General features: G+C 43.6%; 1 protein-coding gene and 1 pseudogene across 1 annotated transcript in view; both read left to right on the top strand.

Annotated features, from left to right (window-relative positions):
* The window catches only part of SUSD5 (sushi domain containing 5), a 66,181-nt gene that overhangs the window by 32,432 nt on the left and 15,612 nt on the right, over positions 1-18,137 (top strand). The window contains exon 4 of the mRNA XM_025867541.2: positions 995-1,183. Within this exon, the coding sequence (XP_025723326.1) occupies positions 995-1,183 (189 nt within the window). The remainder of the gene's footprint in view (positions 1-994; positions 1,184-18,137) is intronic.
* Positions 12,583-13,472, top strand: LOC112823389 (MICOS complex subunit MIC26 pseudogene; annotated as a pseudogene).

Below are 18,137 nucleotides of genomic sequence, written 5' to 3'. Positions count from 1 at the left end.
CACACACACACACACACACACACAGAACTACACCTACCTAGGGGCCCCTGGGTGGCTCAGTTGGTTAAGCATCTGCCTTCAGCTCAGGTCATGATCTCAGGGTCGTGGGATCGAGCCCTGCATCAGGCTCCCTGCTCAGCGAGGAGCCTGCTTCTCCCTCTCCCTCTGCCTTTGTGCTTTCCCTCCCTCCCTCCCTCCCTCTCTCTCTCTCTCAAATAAATAAACTCTTTTAAAAAAAGAACACTACATCATGATGTAATGTATGGTGATTAACATAACATAATAAAATAAAATTAAAAAAAAAAAAAACTTACAGCAGGTAGGACTGACCGAGGGATAGGGAGGGTGTGGATGAAGTCACAGCAAACTCTGTGGCGTAATTTTCTAACTTGTTTGGAATTTGGCTCACCTGGATGTCTCACTAGTTTTTGTAGAATACCATAAACTTGTGATATATTAAATTTTAATTTCAAATAAATAAATAAGAAATATACCTATCTATACCTACCTAAGTCTGTCTGTATGTTGTTATACCTCTGTCTGTATTTATTTGTATAGACCTAATGGGTAACAGTGACAGCATCAGAGTTGAGGCTGGGGGAAGCAAGAGGCCCCTTCCGCTGCACTTGATAGTCTGTAGCCTCTTAGCTTTTTGACAGAAAGTACCTGCTCACTTATGTAAGACAAAAAGGAGCTTGCTGTCAGGCATATGTTTCTGAATCTTCCTTTCAAGGAGACGTGAGAGGGTAATGTTGCTTGGCAATTTCGAAATACAAAGTTGCAACAAGTATTTTGTTGAGTACCTCATTTGGGCGCCGGCATTTGTCCAGGCTCTGGGGATGCCGAGGGCGAAGGAGTTACTAGCCCCTGTGATCCCAGCTCCTGGTGCAGGCAGCACCCAGGGAGGGGGAGAGTTGTATTTAACCTGGTTTTCTCCCCGGCTGCACAAGGGCTGCGTACTTTGGGAAAGCTGACTGTGACTCCTTGTCCTCAGAGAAGCCGTGTGGAGACCCGCCTTCGTTCCCACACACCATCCTGCAGGGCCGCACGGGCCTGGAGATGGGGGACGAGCTGCTGTATATGTGCGCCCCGGGCCACGTCACGGGCCACCGCGAAACCGCCTTCACCCTACTGTGTAACGGCTGTGGGGAGTGGTACGGCCTGGTGCAGGTCTGCGGGAAAGGTAAGCCGCCCCCATGCCCTGGGGGCAGAGCCACTCCACTTTTGCTGGATGGGCTCTTCTCCACAAGGGTCCCTTTCAGACCTTTCCCCTGGGTTCTGGAGCTGACAACATCTCCACTCTAACTTATTTAGAAAGTTTACCTGGAAATCTGATCAAGATGCGGTACCAGGAAAGAGCACTTGTGGGGAAAGGGACCCGGGATTGGTAAACTGGGCCGGGAGGGCTGTCATGAATGCAGGCTGCAAGCTGGGCTTCCCTGAGTGGTGACTCTTGTGACCGGGCATAACCCTTGTGGGGACATTGCGGGCTTTGCTGTGGCTTGTGACAGGAGCTTCTGGCTCTTTGGGGCACGGGGCTTGGAACCCAGGGTGGGTCCACAGCCGCACATGGAAGTCCTGCTCCCTTACCCAGGAGCAGTCCTGGGGAGGTTGAAGCAGGGAGGATACTCTAAGACAGCTGTGTGGCCTGGCCCCACTGACGAGAGCCATCTGTCGCTGCCCTGCAGCCTTGCTCTATTCCCTGGCCTGTAGCCTATGGCAGTCACGTGAGCCAACATACTTAGTTGAGACTGAAAAGATTCCTGGTGGGCCTCGACAGAAACCTGATGTGGTTCCCCTAGATGTCCTCACTCCATTATTGTCATATACCTGGGGGTCACAGGCTTCTGCATCCCACCTCTGCGCAGCCCCTTGGGGATTCTCCCAGTAGCAGAAATTACTGTCCCCAGCCACAGCCTGACCTGGCCTCCCCACTCTTGACCTTATGGCTTCATGCCCGACTTAATTGTTCCCTGACCTCACAAGGCTCCTCTTACCCCAAGACTCCTTCAGGGACCGCTTCTTGACCCCCATGATATCTGGGTACCAAACGGAGGCTACCTCCATGGAGGGGAAATGACTCCAGCACCACAGTGTGGATGAATTTATCAGACAGTCTGTCCTTAGAATGTCCTGCAGATCCCATGGGACCATGCTGAGACTAGGGCGCTGTCTCGTTGTCGAGATTCATCCACGTTGTTGCCTAAGCTATGGTTTGTTGTCTTCACTGCTGTTTACTAAGTATGAATACAGCACTGTTTATTTCTCCAGTGTGCTGGAGGACATTTGGCTTGTTTTCATTTGGTGGCCATCACAAGCTATCTTGCGTGGTTGTGCTCATCCAGGTCATGTGGTTCACATGTGAACATATTTCTGCTGGTTCCTGGAGTGGAATTGCTGCCCATGGGGTAGGTGTGTCTTCGGCATTAGTGGATGCTGCCAGAGAGTTTGCTAAACTATACCTACCACTTTACTTTCTTGTTATTCAGCATCCTCACCAGCCTTCAGAATTGGGAGACTTTTACCTTTTTGCCAATCTGGTGACTACCCTGGGGTGACCCAGTTATGGTATTCATTTGTCTGGTTGAGTACTTACTACATTTTAAACAGGCACTAGCATTTCCTCTGTAAAATGTCTACCCAAGTTTCTTGCCCATTTTTCTAATTGATTCGAATTATTTACATAATGTAGGATTTCTTTTTCACATAAAACTTTAATAATAAGTTGCAAACATTTTCTCTCATTCTGTGGCTTATCTTTCTCCTCTTGGAGGATCTTTTAATGAATAGGATTTTTTCCTTTTATTGTTTATTTCACTACTTCTCAAACTCTCTGTGGACCATTAAAATTGTTTTCTAGTATTGGCAGACTGATACCTTAGCGAAATACAGTAAAAATCAATTAATATAAAGCTAAAATAGGGACACCTGGGTGGCTCAGTCGGTTAAGCGTCTGCCTTCGGCTCTGGTCGTGATCTCGGGGTTCTGGGATTCAGCCCCACATCGGGCTCCCTGCTCAGCGGGGGGTCTGCTTCTCCCTCTCCTTGCTGCTCCCCCTGCTCATGCTTGCACACACTCTCTCTCTCTCTCTCTGACAAGTAAATAAAATCTTAAAAAAATATATGAAGCTAAAATAAAGATGTTCCAAATACAAACACGATTTTTTGTTAAATTAAATGGACATAAAATTCCCCTGCCAAATTGTTATGAAAGCTTCTCAGAACATCCTCTCAGGTATCTATGTGCCTCGTTGCAGGCTAGCAACCAAAGTTACAGACTGGGACAAGCACTAGAAGCACTGTTTGAGCAATCTTCCGGCACTTCCCTCATCATTATAACATTGCTGTTGTTTTGTGGCAGGCAGGAGCTCCCTGCTAATCCTGATCATTCATCTGCCGCAGATGATCAGGCATAAGGCCCAAGCTTGCCGCTTGTGGAGTGTGTCACTTCAAAGTAGACCTATACCCACCCTGAGATTGATAACGAGCTGGCTTTATTTCTGGTGAGGCTCAAGCCTGGCCATCTCAGGAGCCACACCCACCAGCCAAATGGGCTGTTTACAGGCCCCGGCCGAATGAGAACTAAATGCAGGTTTTGTGTGTCTGCAATGATGTTTATTTTCTCAAGGCAAGGCAGAGTTTTTGGAGCTTTCAGCTGGTGGACAGGAATTCTGCTTTTTGTACTTGGCTGAGTATACAGACTGTTAAGAGTTTTTGTCGCCCTGTAGGTTTAACATTTAAACTAGCTGTGTCATTATAAGGTGTGTGTGTGTGTGTGTGTGTGTGTGTGTGTTACAAGACTGTCTTCACCAGGGATTTCACTCCCTCTTGCACATTTATTTTTATACTGACATCCACTTTTTTGATGAGGGAACTGCTTCAAATTGGAGAACAGTCATCTTGGGAGAGTGGGCCACACAAGGGTTGGACCCAGGCAGGTTTGGATGAGAGCTCTTCCTTGTAGGGGCTGATTGGCCACTCACTGCACATCCCTTCCTGTGGCAGGGCCCAGGTGCTGTGTGTACAAACTGAAGTAAAGCTGTCCCATCACTAAAGGCAACTCTATAAACCAGGCGCCTCAAAGGAGACAGAAGCAGTAGATGATACAATGGAAGGGAGAGCTGGAAAGCAAGGTGAATTTTAAAGGAAGTGTGTGTTTCCAGATGGTGGAAGTGCTCAATGATGCGAAAGGCTGCAGACATCAAGTAAATGAAAGCTACAAATGTGTGCCTTGGCTTCACAGCATGAGAAGGTTCTGGTGGTCTTGTATTTTCAGTGTGAATGTGGGGAGTGGGATGCCACTGGGCCACACTGCAGTGAGTGCAGGAATGAATTGAGATAAGAAGAAGGTGGGGGGCAGACAATTCATTCTTGAATCTCTGGGGCTCGAGAAGAGCACTTAGGCAGAGTGCTGAAAGAGGATCAGGGGACCAAAGAGATTGTGGGGGTTTGCATCGTTTGCTTGCTTCTGTTATTTTTATGTTGGAGAGATGGCAGTTAATGTAAATGACAGTGGAAAGGCTTGGAAGAGAAGGGAAAACTGAATTATTTTCTTGACTTCCCTGAGCCTTAATTTGCTCATATGAGAACATGGATACTAGTTTTCACATAGATTCCCCCATCGGCTTCTTGCAGGTGCCTCACTTAGAACAGGACCTGCGAGGTGAATGGGCTCAAGGAGTGTTCTTCTTTCCCTTTCACCTTCATGCTGATCCAGGAGAGCATTCAGGCCCCCTCACTTATGGGATCTAAGGGGCTCTGTGCATGACTCTGGCTCCCTCCCCACTTCCTTGTGGGTTATTGACTCTAGCCCCTATTACCACAAGTCACCAAAGGCATCCTCTGACTTAGAACTGTCTGTTCCTTGAGTGAGTAGTTAGCCTTTGCCAGCAGGTGTCTCAGGTCCTGGAGACCAGAAATTGGGGCCACAGCTGCCTCACTCCTCCAAGGAGTGCTTGTCCTCTCTGTACTGGGGCCTGGCTCCTCACCCTCCTCCCCTCGGGCCCTCCGGACACGGGACATCCCCCTACTCTTACCCCAGAGTATTTCCTTTTATTTCCTTGTGAGCTGCTGGTGCCCACTCCAAACCCTCTGGTAGAAGCTGCCTGTAGATGCTGCCTCAGGAGCAGCTCGTCTCTTGTTTCCCCTCTCGACCTCTCCAGGCCCAGAGAGCCTTCAGGCGTGGGTACCCTGGACACCAAGACTTAAAGAACTTGAGGGCTCCGATGAGTTTGGTATTGGAGATTCTGGAGGCTTAGGGGGTCAAGCTACCATGAAGACTACTCCATTCAAAGTTGGCATTGTGTAGACATTTGAAGACTGACTGGACACTTGGGCCAGATTCTCTAAAAGCAGAGCCTGTTCAGAGGCATGTGGTTTACTGAGGGAGGGAAGCAGGATGGGGGAGGAGAGGAGAGGATGTGACCCCAGCGGCCTTCTCCCTTTGCCCGAGCTCATGAACCATGCCACAGGGTTGGTCCCACTTGGAAGCACGGAGGCCAGCCCTGAGTTCCTCCATCTCCATCTGTCATTGGTTGCCGGGGCTAGGTGGCATGGTGCACGTGTGACACCCAAGCAGGGCTCCCATTCCCCCGAAGGCAGCTCTCCAGAGATGGGGAACAGCTGTGAACCATTAGCTGCCCGCACTCATAGTGGCGGGGGTGGGTACACTGGCCTGGGAAGGGGCCATGGATGGGGCGTCAACAGCGCCCCCTCCTACAGTGCAGACCATCAGTCCTGGAGAGCAGCAGTTTGTTTGTTTGTTTGTTTGTTCTTCAGTCCATTAGTAAGGTGGGGACTTGCTGAATGAGCTTGCTGAAATTTAAAATTTGTAATGATGAGCATGAATGAACCCATAGGGGCATGCACACCTGGGTTGGTGGGGGGGGACTTGGGGGGGTACAGGAGGATACCTTGCTCACACACTGCCTAGGCTGTGTGTTCACTGCAGTTAAGATCCAGCCTCAAGTGGTGGTAGTGATGTCTCTCACCTAAGCATGGTGACTTTGTCCTTGACCATGAACTTAAATGGGTGAGGACTTACTTGACCACCATTTTTTCCTTCTGTGTGTTGGTATTTGTCTAGCTTTGGTTTCTAGAGACCAGGTCTGGATCTGGCCCTTTAGCTTTCCATTCTCCTGTCCAAATACACACATCTTCTTGGTTTCTGTTCCCAGCTGGGCAGCAGGAAATGTCTGTCATAGATACCTCTCTAATGTTCTCAATATCTAACTATAATCGGTTGTTGCCCGAATTACAGAAACATCCTGATGTTTTGCTCCCTCCGTGCGTATGCAGTAGACATCCATGCTAGGTTTGCTTTCCTTTGAGCTGCTTATTATGCCAAGTCCCATGTCCATCTTCAAGACTGTTTTCTCTCTGGTCACCTGTACCCTAAAAAGAGTCTCGACCTCCCAGCCCTCCAAGAGGCCTCCCCTGGCCACATGACCCCAGTGATGGTGCCCATGCAGTCTCAACTGTGGCTTTCCCAAAGAGCCTCTGGTTCCCTGGCATGCTCACTGTCCTGGCTTCATGTTGCCTTCAACACCTCTGTTCTGTGCTGAATTCGACACTCAGTGGTCCTGTGGCATCTGCCCCAGTTCCAGGTGAGGCTGTTTATCCTGTCTTTGTGGTTGGCTTGGGAGACAGCAGCTGCTGCAAAGTAGCATAGGGCCGATGACCCAGGAAGTGAAAGAACTCGTAGACTCCTGCTCTGTGATTTGCCCCTTGTTTCTCCTTTAAAACTTGCCCTTACAAAGGGCATCTGCCAAGTTAAGACAGGCTCAGAAAAGCCTTTAAGACTTTCCACCCCAAGCTCCATGGGTTCTGTTGATCCTTTCTGGTCTGTAATATCAGGAACGTGGGAGACACCCAGTTTGACCTCACCCTTACCAGCCCCACCACCTCCGAGTCCAAAAACAAACAGACAGCTTCTCTCTTTCCCTTCCCTGGCCTGTCAGAGCTGTGGAAACAAGTTAGGCACAGAGACAGAGCTGTCATAAAACCAGACACTTGCTCCATGCCATCTCTGTCCTGAGAGTGACTTTTTTGTTTTGCTTCCCCTTTTTTTAAAAAAAAGATTTTATTTATTTATTTGTCAGAGAGAGAGAGAGCATGCACACAAGCAGGGGGAGGGGCAGTCAGAGGGAGAAGCGGCCTCCCCGCTGAGCAGGGAGCCCAATGCAGGACTCGATCCCAGGACCCCGGGATCATGACTTGAGCTGAAGACAGATGGTTAACCTATTGAGCCACCCAGGTGTCCCATGTTTTTGTTCCCTTTTTTCAACAACTTGATTGAGGATTAATTTGCCTACAATAAACTGTGCCCATTGCAACTACAAAAGTCTCTGAGTTGTCACAGGTTTAAACAACCACAAAACCACCACCACAACCAAAATAGAGAACATTTCAATGAGAGGTGTCTTACACATTTTATCTCATTTAATCTGCACAAATCTGAGGACAGAAATGGCTAGCTCCAATTTATAGATGGGAAAACTGAGGTACAGAAAAGTTCAGTGACTTACCTGCGTCACACAGCCAGAAAGCATTAGAGCCAGGATATAAAAGTAGGCAGGTCTCGTTCCAACATCTGTCTCATCTCTGTGCTTCCTCCAGGGGCCTATGATGCTCAAGGAGAGCAAAGCCCCAGGGCAGTGCAAGGCCCCACAAACTAGTTGTTCCCTCAGAATGTTCCTTTGCTCTTTTATCTCATTTCTAAAGCCTTCCTTTTGTTTTCTTAAATTAACTTCAATTTCTGTTTGTCTTCATTTTTTGGATTTAACTTCCTTCATAGAATAAAGCATGAGACTGCAACCAAATTTAGAATTTCCTTGTCAATATTGCCATATTTGTTCAGAGGTTCCTTGAACCAGTGGTTATTTCTGGCTTGTCTGGTTGTCTTTTTAAGAATTACTATTTTTAAAGACTGTAGCCAAGACCAGAGGAAAAAGAAGGTATGTGTGGACTTCTGGAAATGCAATAGCATGACACCCTGGGACAGAGCCTCAGGGTTCTGGACTGTGACCTTGTGTCCTTCAGCTCTGTCACACCTGGATAGATGCGCGCAGGACACAAGCAAGGCTTCTGCTTTTACTCCCGAGTTCTCTCAATCTGTGCTCTTCTGTTTCCCTAAAATAACAATGAAATAGAAACACCTGGATGACCTGGTTTTTCCCATGGAGTTTACATCTCCTGGACTTGTTGGTCTAATCAGAAGGCTCCATGTTGTGTTAGCACAGGTTTCAGGGAGAGAGGAGAGGGCAAGAAGGATGGCTGGATGATTACGGGGAGTGTAGACACATTCGAGGGGAGCTGAGAGAACTAACACCTCAGTAGGCACACAGCTGGGCTTTTCCCGCTTGTGGGCAGAATTTAATTTGGGGTTGTGATTCAGTGAATAACAAGCTTGACTCTTACTCATGAAGAGAAAAACAGGCTTGGGATACGTTGCCAGGGGTAGACTACTGGTAAACAGTTGGTGTCCTTATCTTCATTTGAGGTTTGGGAAAACTGTGACATGGTGAAAACCTGTTTCTAAGCCAGGACCTTGGCCTGAGAACCTGGGGAGACAGGAAGCAGCCTCAGGCTGCCATGCAGGAATGCTCTAGGCTCAGGGGGCTCTGGGGGTAGAGCCTTCACACACACGCACGCATGCACGCGCGCGCACACACACACACACACACACACACACAACTCACACTATCACACTGACCGTTAAGGGTCCAGTCAAGGAAGGAGGAAGGCACCCCCCCGCAGCCACAGTGCACTGATCTTTCCCAAACCCGTAGCTCTAACTCTGCATGAGGCCAGTTTCCTGCAAGACGGGGGGGGGGGGGGGGGAACATGGCTCGTGGACTACCCACATTCCAGGTGCTTTTGACTTCATGATATATTTAATGAAGCTCATGGGGTAGGTTATACAGGAAAAGGGACTTAGCAGACATTGATTATGCCCAGTACTGGAACTAAGAGCTCCTTCACTCTTCTTTGCTACTGTCACAAATCAAATAATGCCCTGCTTGATGGACATCCAGACTGAATCAAGTTTTATCAAAACGGGCTTCTACCGCTCACTACTTCACCTCTTCACTCACTCGTTTGTTCCCTCAACAAACGTTTCTGGAGTGTCTACTGTGTGCCAAGCACTGCGCTGTGTGCAGGGTATGCAAAGGCAGAGTTCCTGTTCTTGGCGTTCCTGGGCTGGGAAGGGCTGGGCATGCTTTGCAGTGAGCAGGGTGGTTGTACCCTGTGCACAGATGGATGCTGCGCCCCTCGTCCCCGTGTGTAACACGTGATTCCCGAATAAGACCATGTAAGGTTTAAGTCTCAAGCATCATCGAGGTCTATACTGGAGTTACCCTGTCCATATAAGGATGAGAAGTGTCTCCAAAATATCCTTAGCCAATCCCCGTTCATAAGTACCTTACATCTTACCAATGAGAGCCCATTTCTGATATGTATCGTCATAGTTCAGAGGCCACTGATTTCGCCAATAGCCATTTCAGATATTCAGGGCACTAATTAGCATAGCAGTGGTTTTGAGCAAGGTACAGATAATAGAAGTATTTGTATTAGGCACATCTAGAGGATGCGTTTCCTGATGAGAAGGCTAACTGTCCACTCCAGGACTGTGAATTTTTAATTGGAATGTCAGCAGCACCTGGTTTACAGCTTAACGTAAGTGACGTACATATAACATCAAACAATACTTTCTTGAAATATTTCAAAGTACAACCATCCTAGGAAGAATGAATGCCTACTGTATTTATGGTTTAGTGACAACTTAATGTGTAATATTGTTGAATTATATGGAAAACACTCCTAGTGTCACCTTCCCATCCTTGCCTTCCTAAGAATATCCAGACTTCCAAGACCATGAACTCTGTTTTCCCTGCTTAAATTTTATTTCAGTGGAAGCATAAAGGATGTACTCTTGGATATGGCTTCCTTTGTCCAACATCATGTCTGTGAGGCACATCCATGTTGTTCCATGAAGGTGCAGTTGATTCTTCTTCCTTGCTGTGGAATATTCCATTCCACTGTTGATGAATATTTTTGTTGTTTCAAGTTTGGGGCTATTATGACATTGTTGTGCAGGTCTTTTGGTGTCTGTGTGGCATGTGCTCCTCACAGGAGTTAAATTGCTGAGTCATAGGGTATGGATAGGTTCAACTTTAGTAGATAATGCCTAACCGGTTGTCAAAATGGTTGTACCAAGTTATGCTCCCAGCAGCAGTATATGAGGGCTCCAGGAGCCCCATATCCTCACCAATAGTTGGTATTGTCGTTCTTCTTGACTTTAAGCATTCCCATGTATAGGTCATAATACCACTTAATTTTAATTTCCCCTATTATTAATGATGTTGAGTACCTTATCAATATGGTTATTGGCTATTTGAATATCTCATTTCTGAAGTGTCTATTCATTTCTCTCACTCATTTTTCTACCGGTTGTCCATTTATTTCATATTGATTTGTAGGAGTTCTTTATATGATTCTGGATACCAGAACTTTTGAGGTTATATATGTTGCAAATATTTTCTGCTAGGTAAGTTGTGTTTTCACTTTCTCCATAGTATCTTTGATGAAAAGAATTTTAACATAGTCCAATTTATTAATCCTTTCCTTTAAAAGTGAGAAATATATAACAAAATTTACCATCTTAGCCACTTTTAAGTATACAGTTCAATAGCGTTAAATATATTCATCTTGTTGTGAAACAGACCTCCAGAACATTTTCTTCTTGCAAAACTGAAACTCTGTACCCATTAAATAAAAACCACCAGCTCCCAACCCCTGCAACCACCCTTTTCCTTTCCATTTCTGTGAATTTGACTACTCTAGGTCCCTCATATAAGTGCAGTCAGACAGTATTTGTCTTTTTGTGATGGGCTTATTTCACTTAGCACAATGTCCTCAAGGTTCATCCATGTTATAGGCTGTGATAGTCATCCTTTCCACATCAGTTTTAAAAATCAAGTTAAGGAAATTTCCTTATATGCCTAATTCCTAAGGGTTTTTACCTTGTTGACTTCTGTCAGATGCTTTTCTGAAACTCCTTTTTCCTTTTTTTCTTTTAGAGAACGAGAGAGAAAACATGTGAGCATGGTGGGGACAGGGAAGGGATGGGGGAAAGCAGAGGGAGAGGGAGAGAGAATCTTAAGCAGGCTCCACGCCCAGTGGGGAGCCCAACATGGGGCTCAATCTCACAACCCTAAGATCATGACCTGAGCCAAATTCAAGAGTCGGATGCTTAACCAACTGAGCACCTAGGTGCCCCTGAAACTCCTTTTTTCAAATAAACCAATCATGAGTTCCTAGGATAAACCTAGCTTGGTATAATAGATTATCTTTTTAAATGTAATGCTTAATTATTCAGCCTATCAATACTAATATATTACTGGTTTCCATTTGTCAATATTTTATTTATGATTTTTGTATCTATTTTTAGTGAGAATGGTCTGCAAATCTACTTTCTTATTATGTCCTTGCCAGGTTTTGGTACCAAGGTTACACTAGATGTATAAAATAAGTTGGGAAGTATTTCCTCTTTTTCTGTTCTCTGGAAGAATTTGTGTAACGTTGGAATTATACTCCTAAACATTTGATAGAATTCATTGACAAAGCCACCTGTGCTTAGTTTTCTCAACACCTGTGTAGTGAGATTCAATTTCATTAATACTTAATGGCATATAAAATTTTTGTATTTCTTCTTGTGGCACTTTTGATGAGCTTCTTCTAGGATTTTATCTATTTCATCAGAATATTTTGCGGGGGGGGGCGTCTGACTGGCTCAGTCAGAGGAGCCTACGACTCTTGATCGCAGAGTCGTGAGTACAAACCCCATGTTGGGTGTAGAGATTAGTAAAAAAAAATTAATAAACTTAAAAAAATAAAATAAACTTAAAAAAAGAATTTTGGGGGGCATAAATTTATCATAATCTTGTTACTGTCTTTTCTGACAATATCTGAAAGATCTGTGGTGATGCTTCTTTCTATTTCTGATATTTTCATTTGTGTTCTCTCTAAATGTTTCTGAGGTAGTCTTTCTAGGGACTTATCAATATTTTGAGCTATAAATCAGTAATTCTTTTCCAAGAACGAACTTTTGGCTACATTGATCCTTTATTGTATGTTTGGTTTTTATTTTATTAATTTCTGCTCTTTTTTATCTCCTTCATTTCCTTTCTTTCTTTCTTTCTTTTTTTTTAAGTAGGCTCCACACCTAGTATAGAGCCCAACACAGGGCTTGAACTCACAACCCTGAGATCAAGACCTGAAGTGAGATCAAGAGTTGGGGCTTAACTGACTGAGCCATCTAGGCGCCCCTCCTTCCTTTACTTTCTTTGTGTTTAACTTACTCTTCCTTTCCCAGCTTCCTGAAATCAATGTGATTTTCAGCCTTTCTTCTTTTCTAACATAGGTATTTAAAGCTATAACTTCCTGTTACCACAGTGTTTGCTGCTTCCCACAAGTTTTGATATGTCATTTTTCATTATCATTCAGTTAAAATATTTTCTAATTTCCATTGTAATTTCTCCTTTGACCCATGAGTTATTTAGAAATATTTTGTTTAGCTGGAGCCACCTCTGCCAGCAGCATGTTCAAGGTAATTCAGAGGTCTGTGGGGCCAGCCAGCCTGAGTCTGCTCACCTTCAGAGTCTATGCATCACCTAAAAAGGACTCACCTCACAAAACTTCTGTGAAGGTTAATGAGCTTTCACTCTACTCCGTCCCTGAGGGTCAATCTAAATATGTGGAGGAGCCAAGGACCCCACTTGAAGAAAGCATTTCACATCTCCGATGTTACTGCGAGCCATATACAAGTTGGTGTCAGGAAATGTACTCACAAACTAAGCCCAGGATGCAGAGCCTGGTTCAATGGGGGTTAGGCAGCTATGAATATCTCCAAAATGCACCTCCTGGATTTTTTCCAAGACTTGGTGTTATTGGTTTTGCTGGCATTGTTGGACTTCTTTTGGCTAGAGGTTCAAAAATAAAGAAGCTGGTGTATCCACCTGGATTCATGGGACTTGCTGCCTCTCTTTATTATCCACAACAAGCCATCGTATTTGTCCAGGTCAGTGGGGAGAAATTATATGACTGGGGTTTACGAGGATACATAGTCGTAGAAGATTTGTGGAAGAACTTTCAAAAGCCAGGAAATGTGAAGAATTCACCTGGAAATAAATAGAATGCTCCATGCTCTGCCCATTTTAATCAGTTATAGGTAAACATTGGAAACTCCATGAAGTAAACCAGTATTTCTACAGAAAAATGGCAGAGAAGCCAGTACTGAATATAGTAAATTGGCTTTCTTCTTCAGGACAAACTATACTAGGCTTCTTTGTTATCTTGGGTGATGCCATACTGCAAGTGGACTAATCGGAAATCCTTTTACCTAGAGATAATGTCTAGCCTTAGAACTCCTCATTCTCAAGTTGCTATTTATGCACATAATTAAAATTCCAAATTAAAAAAAAAGAAATATTTTGTTTAATTTCTGTACAACACAGGAATTTCCTAGTAATCTTTTGCCTAGTTTCACTATGGCTGGAGAACTTAATCCTTTAAAGTTTGTTCACATTCCATTTATGGTCTACTTTGTAAAAGTATTCTTTGTGTATTTGAAAAGAATGCTTATTCTATAGTTGTTGGATGTGATCTACATATGTCAAGTAGATTGAATTTATTAGTTAAGCATGCTTTTCAGATACATATTCTTAGCTCTTTGTCTGCTTGCTCTGTTTTTTTTTTAAAGATTTTATTTATTTATTTGACAGAGAGAGAGCCCAGATAGGCAGAGTGGTAGGCAGAGGGAGAAGCAGGCTCTCCAGAGAGCCCAATGCGGGGCTCGATCCCAGGGCCCCGGGATCATGACCTGAGCCGAAGGCAGACGCTTAACTGACTGAGCCACTCAGGTGCCCCTGCTTGCTCTAACTGTTGATGATAAAGGTATTTAAAACACCTCTCTAGGATCATGGTTTTATGTGTTTCTTTTTTTTTAGTTCCCATATTTTAGATTCATATATTTTGAAGCTCTGTTAAGTACATACACATTTAAAAGTTAATATCTTCCTGGTAAATTGAAACATTTATCTTTATAAAATGACCTTTCTTATCTCTAGTATTATGTTTTTTTTGATGCAGCGTGCCATGATTCACTGTTTGCATATAACACCCAGTGCTCCATTCAATATGTGCCCTCTTTAATACCCATCACGAGGTTAACCCATCCCCCACTCCCCCCCCCCAGAACCCTCAGTTTGTTTCTAAGAGTCCACAGACTCTCATGGTTCATCTCCACTTCCAATTTTCCCCCTTCATTTTTCCCTTCCTATTATATTTTTTTAACATATAATGTATTATTTGTTTCAGAGGTACAGGTCTGTGATTCAACAGTCTTACACAATTCACAGTGCCCACCATAGCCCATACCCTCCCCAATGTCCATCACCCAGCCACCCCATCCTTCCCACCCCCCACCACTCCAGCAACCCTCAGTTTGTTTCCTGAGATTAAGAATTCCTCATATCGGTGAGATCCTATGATACATGTCTTTCTCTGATTGACTTATTTCACCCTCCAGTTCCAACCACGTCATTGCAAATGGCAAGATTTCATTCCTTTTGATGGCTGCGTAATATTCCATTGTGTGTGTATATATATATATATATACACACCACATCCTCTTTATCCATTCATCTGTCGATGGACATCTTGGCTCTTTCCATAGTTTGGCTATTGTGGACATTGCTGCTATAAATATTTGGGTGCACACACCCCTTTGGATCCCTACATTTGTATCCTTGGGGTAAATACGAAGTAGTGCAATTGCTGGGTTATAGGGGAACTCTATTTTCAACTTTTTGAAAACATACTGTTTTCCAGAGTGGCTGCACCAGCTTGCAGTCCCACCAACAGTGTAGGAGAGTTCTCCTTTCTTCACATCCTTGCCAACATCTGGCATTTCCTGACTTGTTAACTTTAGCCATTCTGACTGGTGTGATGTGGTATCTCATTGAGGTTTTGATTTGGATTTCCCTGATGCCAAGTGATGTTGAGCACTTTTTCATGTGTCTGTTGGCCATTTGGATGTCTTCTTTGGAAAAATGTCTGTTCATGTCTTCTGCCCATTTCTTGATTGGATTATTTGTTCTTGGGTGTTGAGTTTGATAAGTTCTTTATAGATTTTGGATACTAGCCCTTTATCTGATATGTCATTTGCAAATATCTTCTCCCATTCTGTCAGTCGTCTTTTGGTTTTGTTGACTGGTTTTTTTTTTTGTTTTTTTTTTTGCTGTGCAAAAGTTTTTTATCCTGATGAAGTCCCAATAGTTCATTTTTGCCCTTGCTTCCCTTGCCTTTGGTGATGTTTCTAGGAAGAAGTTGCTGCCACCGAGGTGGAAGAGGTTACTGCCTGTGTTCTCCTCTAGGATTTTGATGGACTCCTGTCTCACGTTTAGGTCTTTCAACCATTTGGAGTCTATTTTTGTGTGTGGTGTAAGGAAATGGTCCAGTTTCATTCTTCTGCATGTGGCTGTCCAATTTTCCCAACACCATTTGTTGAAGAGACTGTCTTTTTTCCATTGGACATTCTTTCCTGCTTTGTCAAAGATGAGTTGACCATAGAGTTGAGGGTCCATTTCTGGGCTCTCTATTCTGTTCCATTGATCTCGGTGTCTGTTTTTGTGCCAGTACCATACTGTCTTGATGATGACAGCTTTGTAATAGAGCTTGAAGTCTGGAATTGTGATGCCACCAGCTTTTCTTTTCTTTTTCAACATTCCTCTGGCTATTCGGGGTCTTTTCTGGTTCCATACAAATTTTGGGATTATTTGTTCCATTTCTTTGAAAAAAGTGGATGGTATTTTGATAGGGATTGATTTAAATGTGTAGATTACTCTATGTAGCATTGACATTTTCACAATATTTGTTCTTTCAATCCATGAGCATGGAACATTTTTCCATTTCTTTGTGTCTTCCTCAATTTCTTTCATGAGTATTTTATAGTTTTCTGAGTACAGATTCTTTGCCTCTTTGGATAGATTTATTCCTAGGTATCTTACGGTATTCGATGCAACTGTAAATGGGATCAACTCCTTAATTTCTCTCTCTTCTGTCTTGTTGTTTGTGTATAGGAATGCCACTGATTTCTGTGCATAGATTTTATATCCTGCCACTTTACTGAATTCCTGTATGAGTTCTAGCAGTTTTGAGGTGGAGTCTTTTGGGTTTTCCACATAAAGTATCATATCATCTGCAGAGAGTGAGAGTTTGACTTCTTCTTTGCCGATTTCTTTTTGTTGTCTGATTGCTGTGGCTAGGACTTCTAGTACTATGTGGAATAGCAGTGGTGATAGTGGACATCCCTGCTGTATTCCTGACCTTAGGTGAAAAGCTCTCAGTCTTTCCCCATTGAGAATGATATTCGCCATGGGTTTTTCATAGATGGCTTTTATGATGTTGAAGTATGTACCCTCTATCCCTACACTCTGAAGAGTTTTAATCAAGAAAGGATGCTGTACTTTGTCAAATGCTTTTTCTGCATCTATTGAGAGGATCATATGGTTCTTGTTCTTTCTTTATTAATGTATTGTATCACACTGATTGATTTGCGGATGTTGAACCAACCTTGCAGCCCAGGAATAAATTGCACTTGGTCGTGATGAATAATCCTTTTAATGTACTGTTGGATCCTACTGGCTAGTATTTTGGTGAGAATTTTTGCACCCATGTTCATCAGGGATATTGGTCTGTAGTTCTCCTTTTTGATGGGGTCTTTGGTTTTGGGATCAAGGTAATGCTGACCTCATAAAATGAGTTTGGAAGTTTTCCTTCCATTTCTATTTTTTTGGAACAGTTTCAGAAGCATAGGTGTTAATTCTTCTTTAAATGTTTGGTAGAATTCCCCTGGGAAGCCATCTGGCCCTGGGCTCTTGTTTGTTGGGAGATTTTGGATGACAGCTTCCATTTCCTTAGTGGTTATGGGTCTGTTCAGGTTTTCTATTTCTTCCTGGTTCAGTTTTGGTAGTTTATAGTCTCTAGGAATGCATCCATTTCTTCCAGATTGTCTAATTTGTTGGTATATAGTTGCTCATGATATGTTCTTATAGTTGTTTATATTTCTTTGGTGCTGGTTGTGATCTCTCCTCTTTCATTCATGATTTTATTTATTTGGGTCGTTTCTCTTTTCTTTTTGGTAAGTCTGGCCAGGGGTTTATCAATATTATTAATTCCTTCAAAGAACCAACTCCTAGTTTCGTTGATCTGTTCTACTGTTCTTTTGGTGTCTATTTCATTGATTTCTGCTCTGATCTTTATTATTTCTCTTCTCCTGCTGGGCTTAAGATTTATTTGCTGTTCGGAGAGGAAGAAAAGGGGAGTATGTCAGAGGGGGAGATGAACCATGAGAGATGATGGACTCTGAAAAACAAACTGAGGGTTCTAGAGGGTAGGGGGGTGGGGGGATGGGTTAGCCTGGTGATGGGTATTGAGGAGGGCACGTTCTGCATGGAGCACTGGGTGTTATGAACAAACAATGAATCATGGAACACTGCACCAAAAACTAATGATGTAATATATGGTGATTAACATAACAATAAAAAATTAAAAAAAAAAAAGATTTATTTGCTGTTCTTTCTCCAGCTCCTTTAGGTGTAGGGTTAGGTTGTGTATTTGAGACCTTTCTTGGTTCTTGAGAAAGGCTTGTATTGCTATATACTTTCCGCTTAGGACCGCCTTTACTGCATCTCAAAGATTTTGAACAGTTGTGTTTTCATTTTCATTTGTTTCCATGAATTTTTTTAATTCTTCTTTAATTTCCTGGTTGACCCATTCATTCTTCAGTAGGATGCTCTTTAGCCTCCATGTATTTGCGTTCTTTCCGACTTTCCTCTTGTGATTGAGTTCTAGTTTCAAAGCATTGTGATCCAAAAATATGCAAGGAATGATCCCAATCTTGTGGTACCAGTTGAGACCTGATTTGTGACCTAGGATGTGATCTATATTGGAGAATGTTCCATGGGCACTAGAGAAGAATGTGTATTCTGTTGCTTTGGGATGGAATGTTCTGAATATGTCTGTAAAGTCCATTTGGTCCAGTGTGTCATTTAAAGTCTTTATTTCCTTATTGAT

Source organism: Callorhinus ursinus, unplaced genomic scaffold, assembly GCF_003265705.2.
Source record: "Callorhinus ursinus isolate GAN/ISIS: 27379988/994484 unplaced genomic scaffold, GSC_fseal_2.0 scaffold1, whole genome shotgun sequence".
Classification (NCBI taxonomy): Eukaryota; Metazoa; Chordata; class Mammalia; order Carnivora; family Otariidae; genus Callorhinus; species Callorhinus ursinus.
Note: the sequence above shows the minus strand (reverse complement) of the source record. Positions and strands in the feature narration are given on the sequence as shown.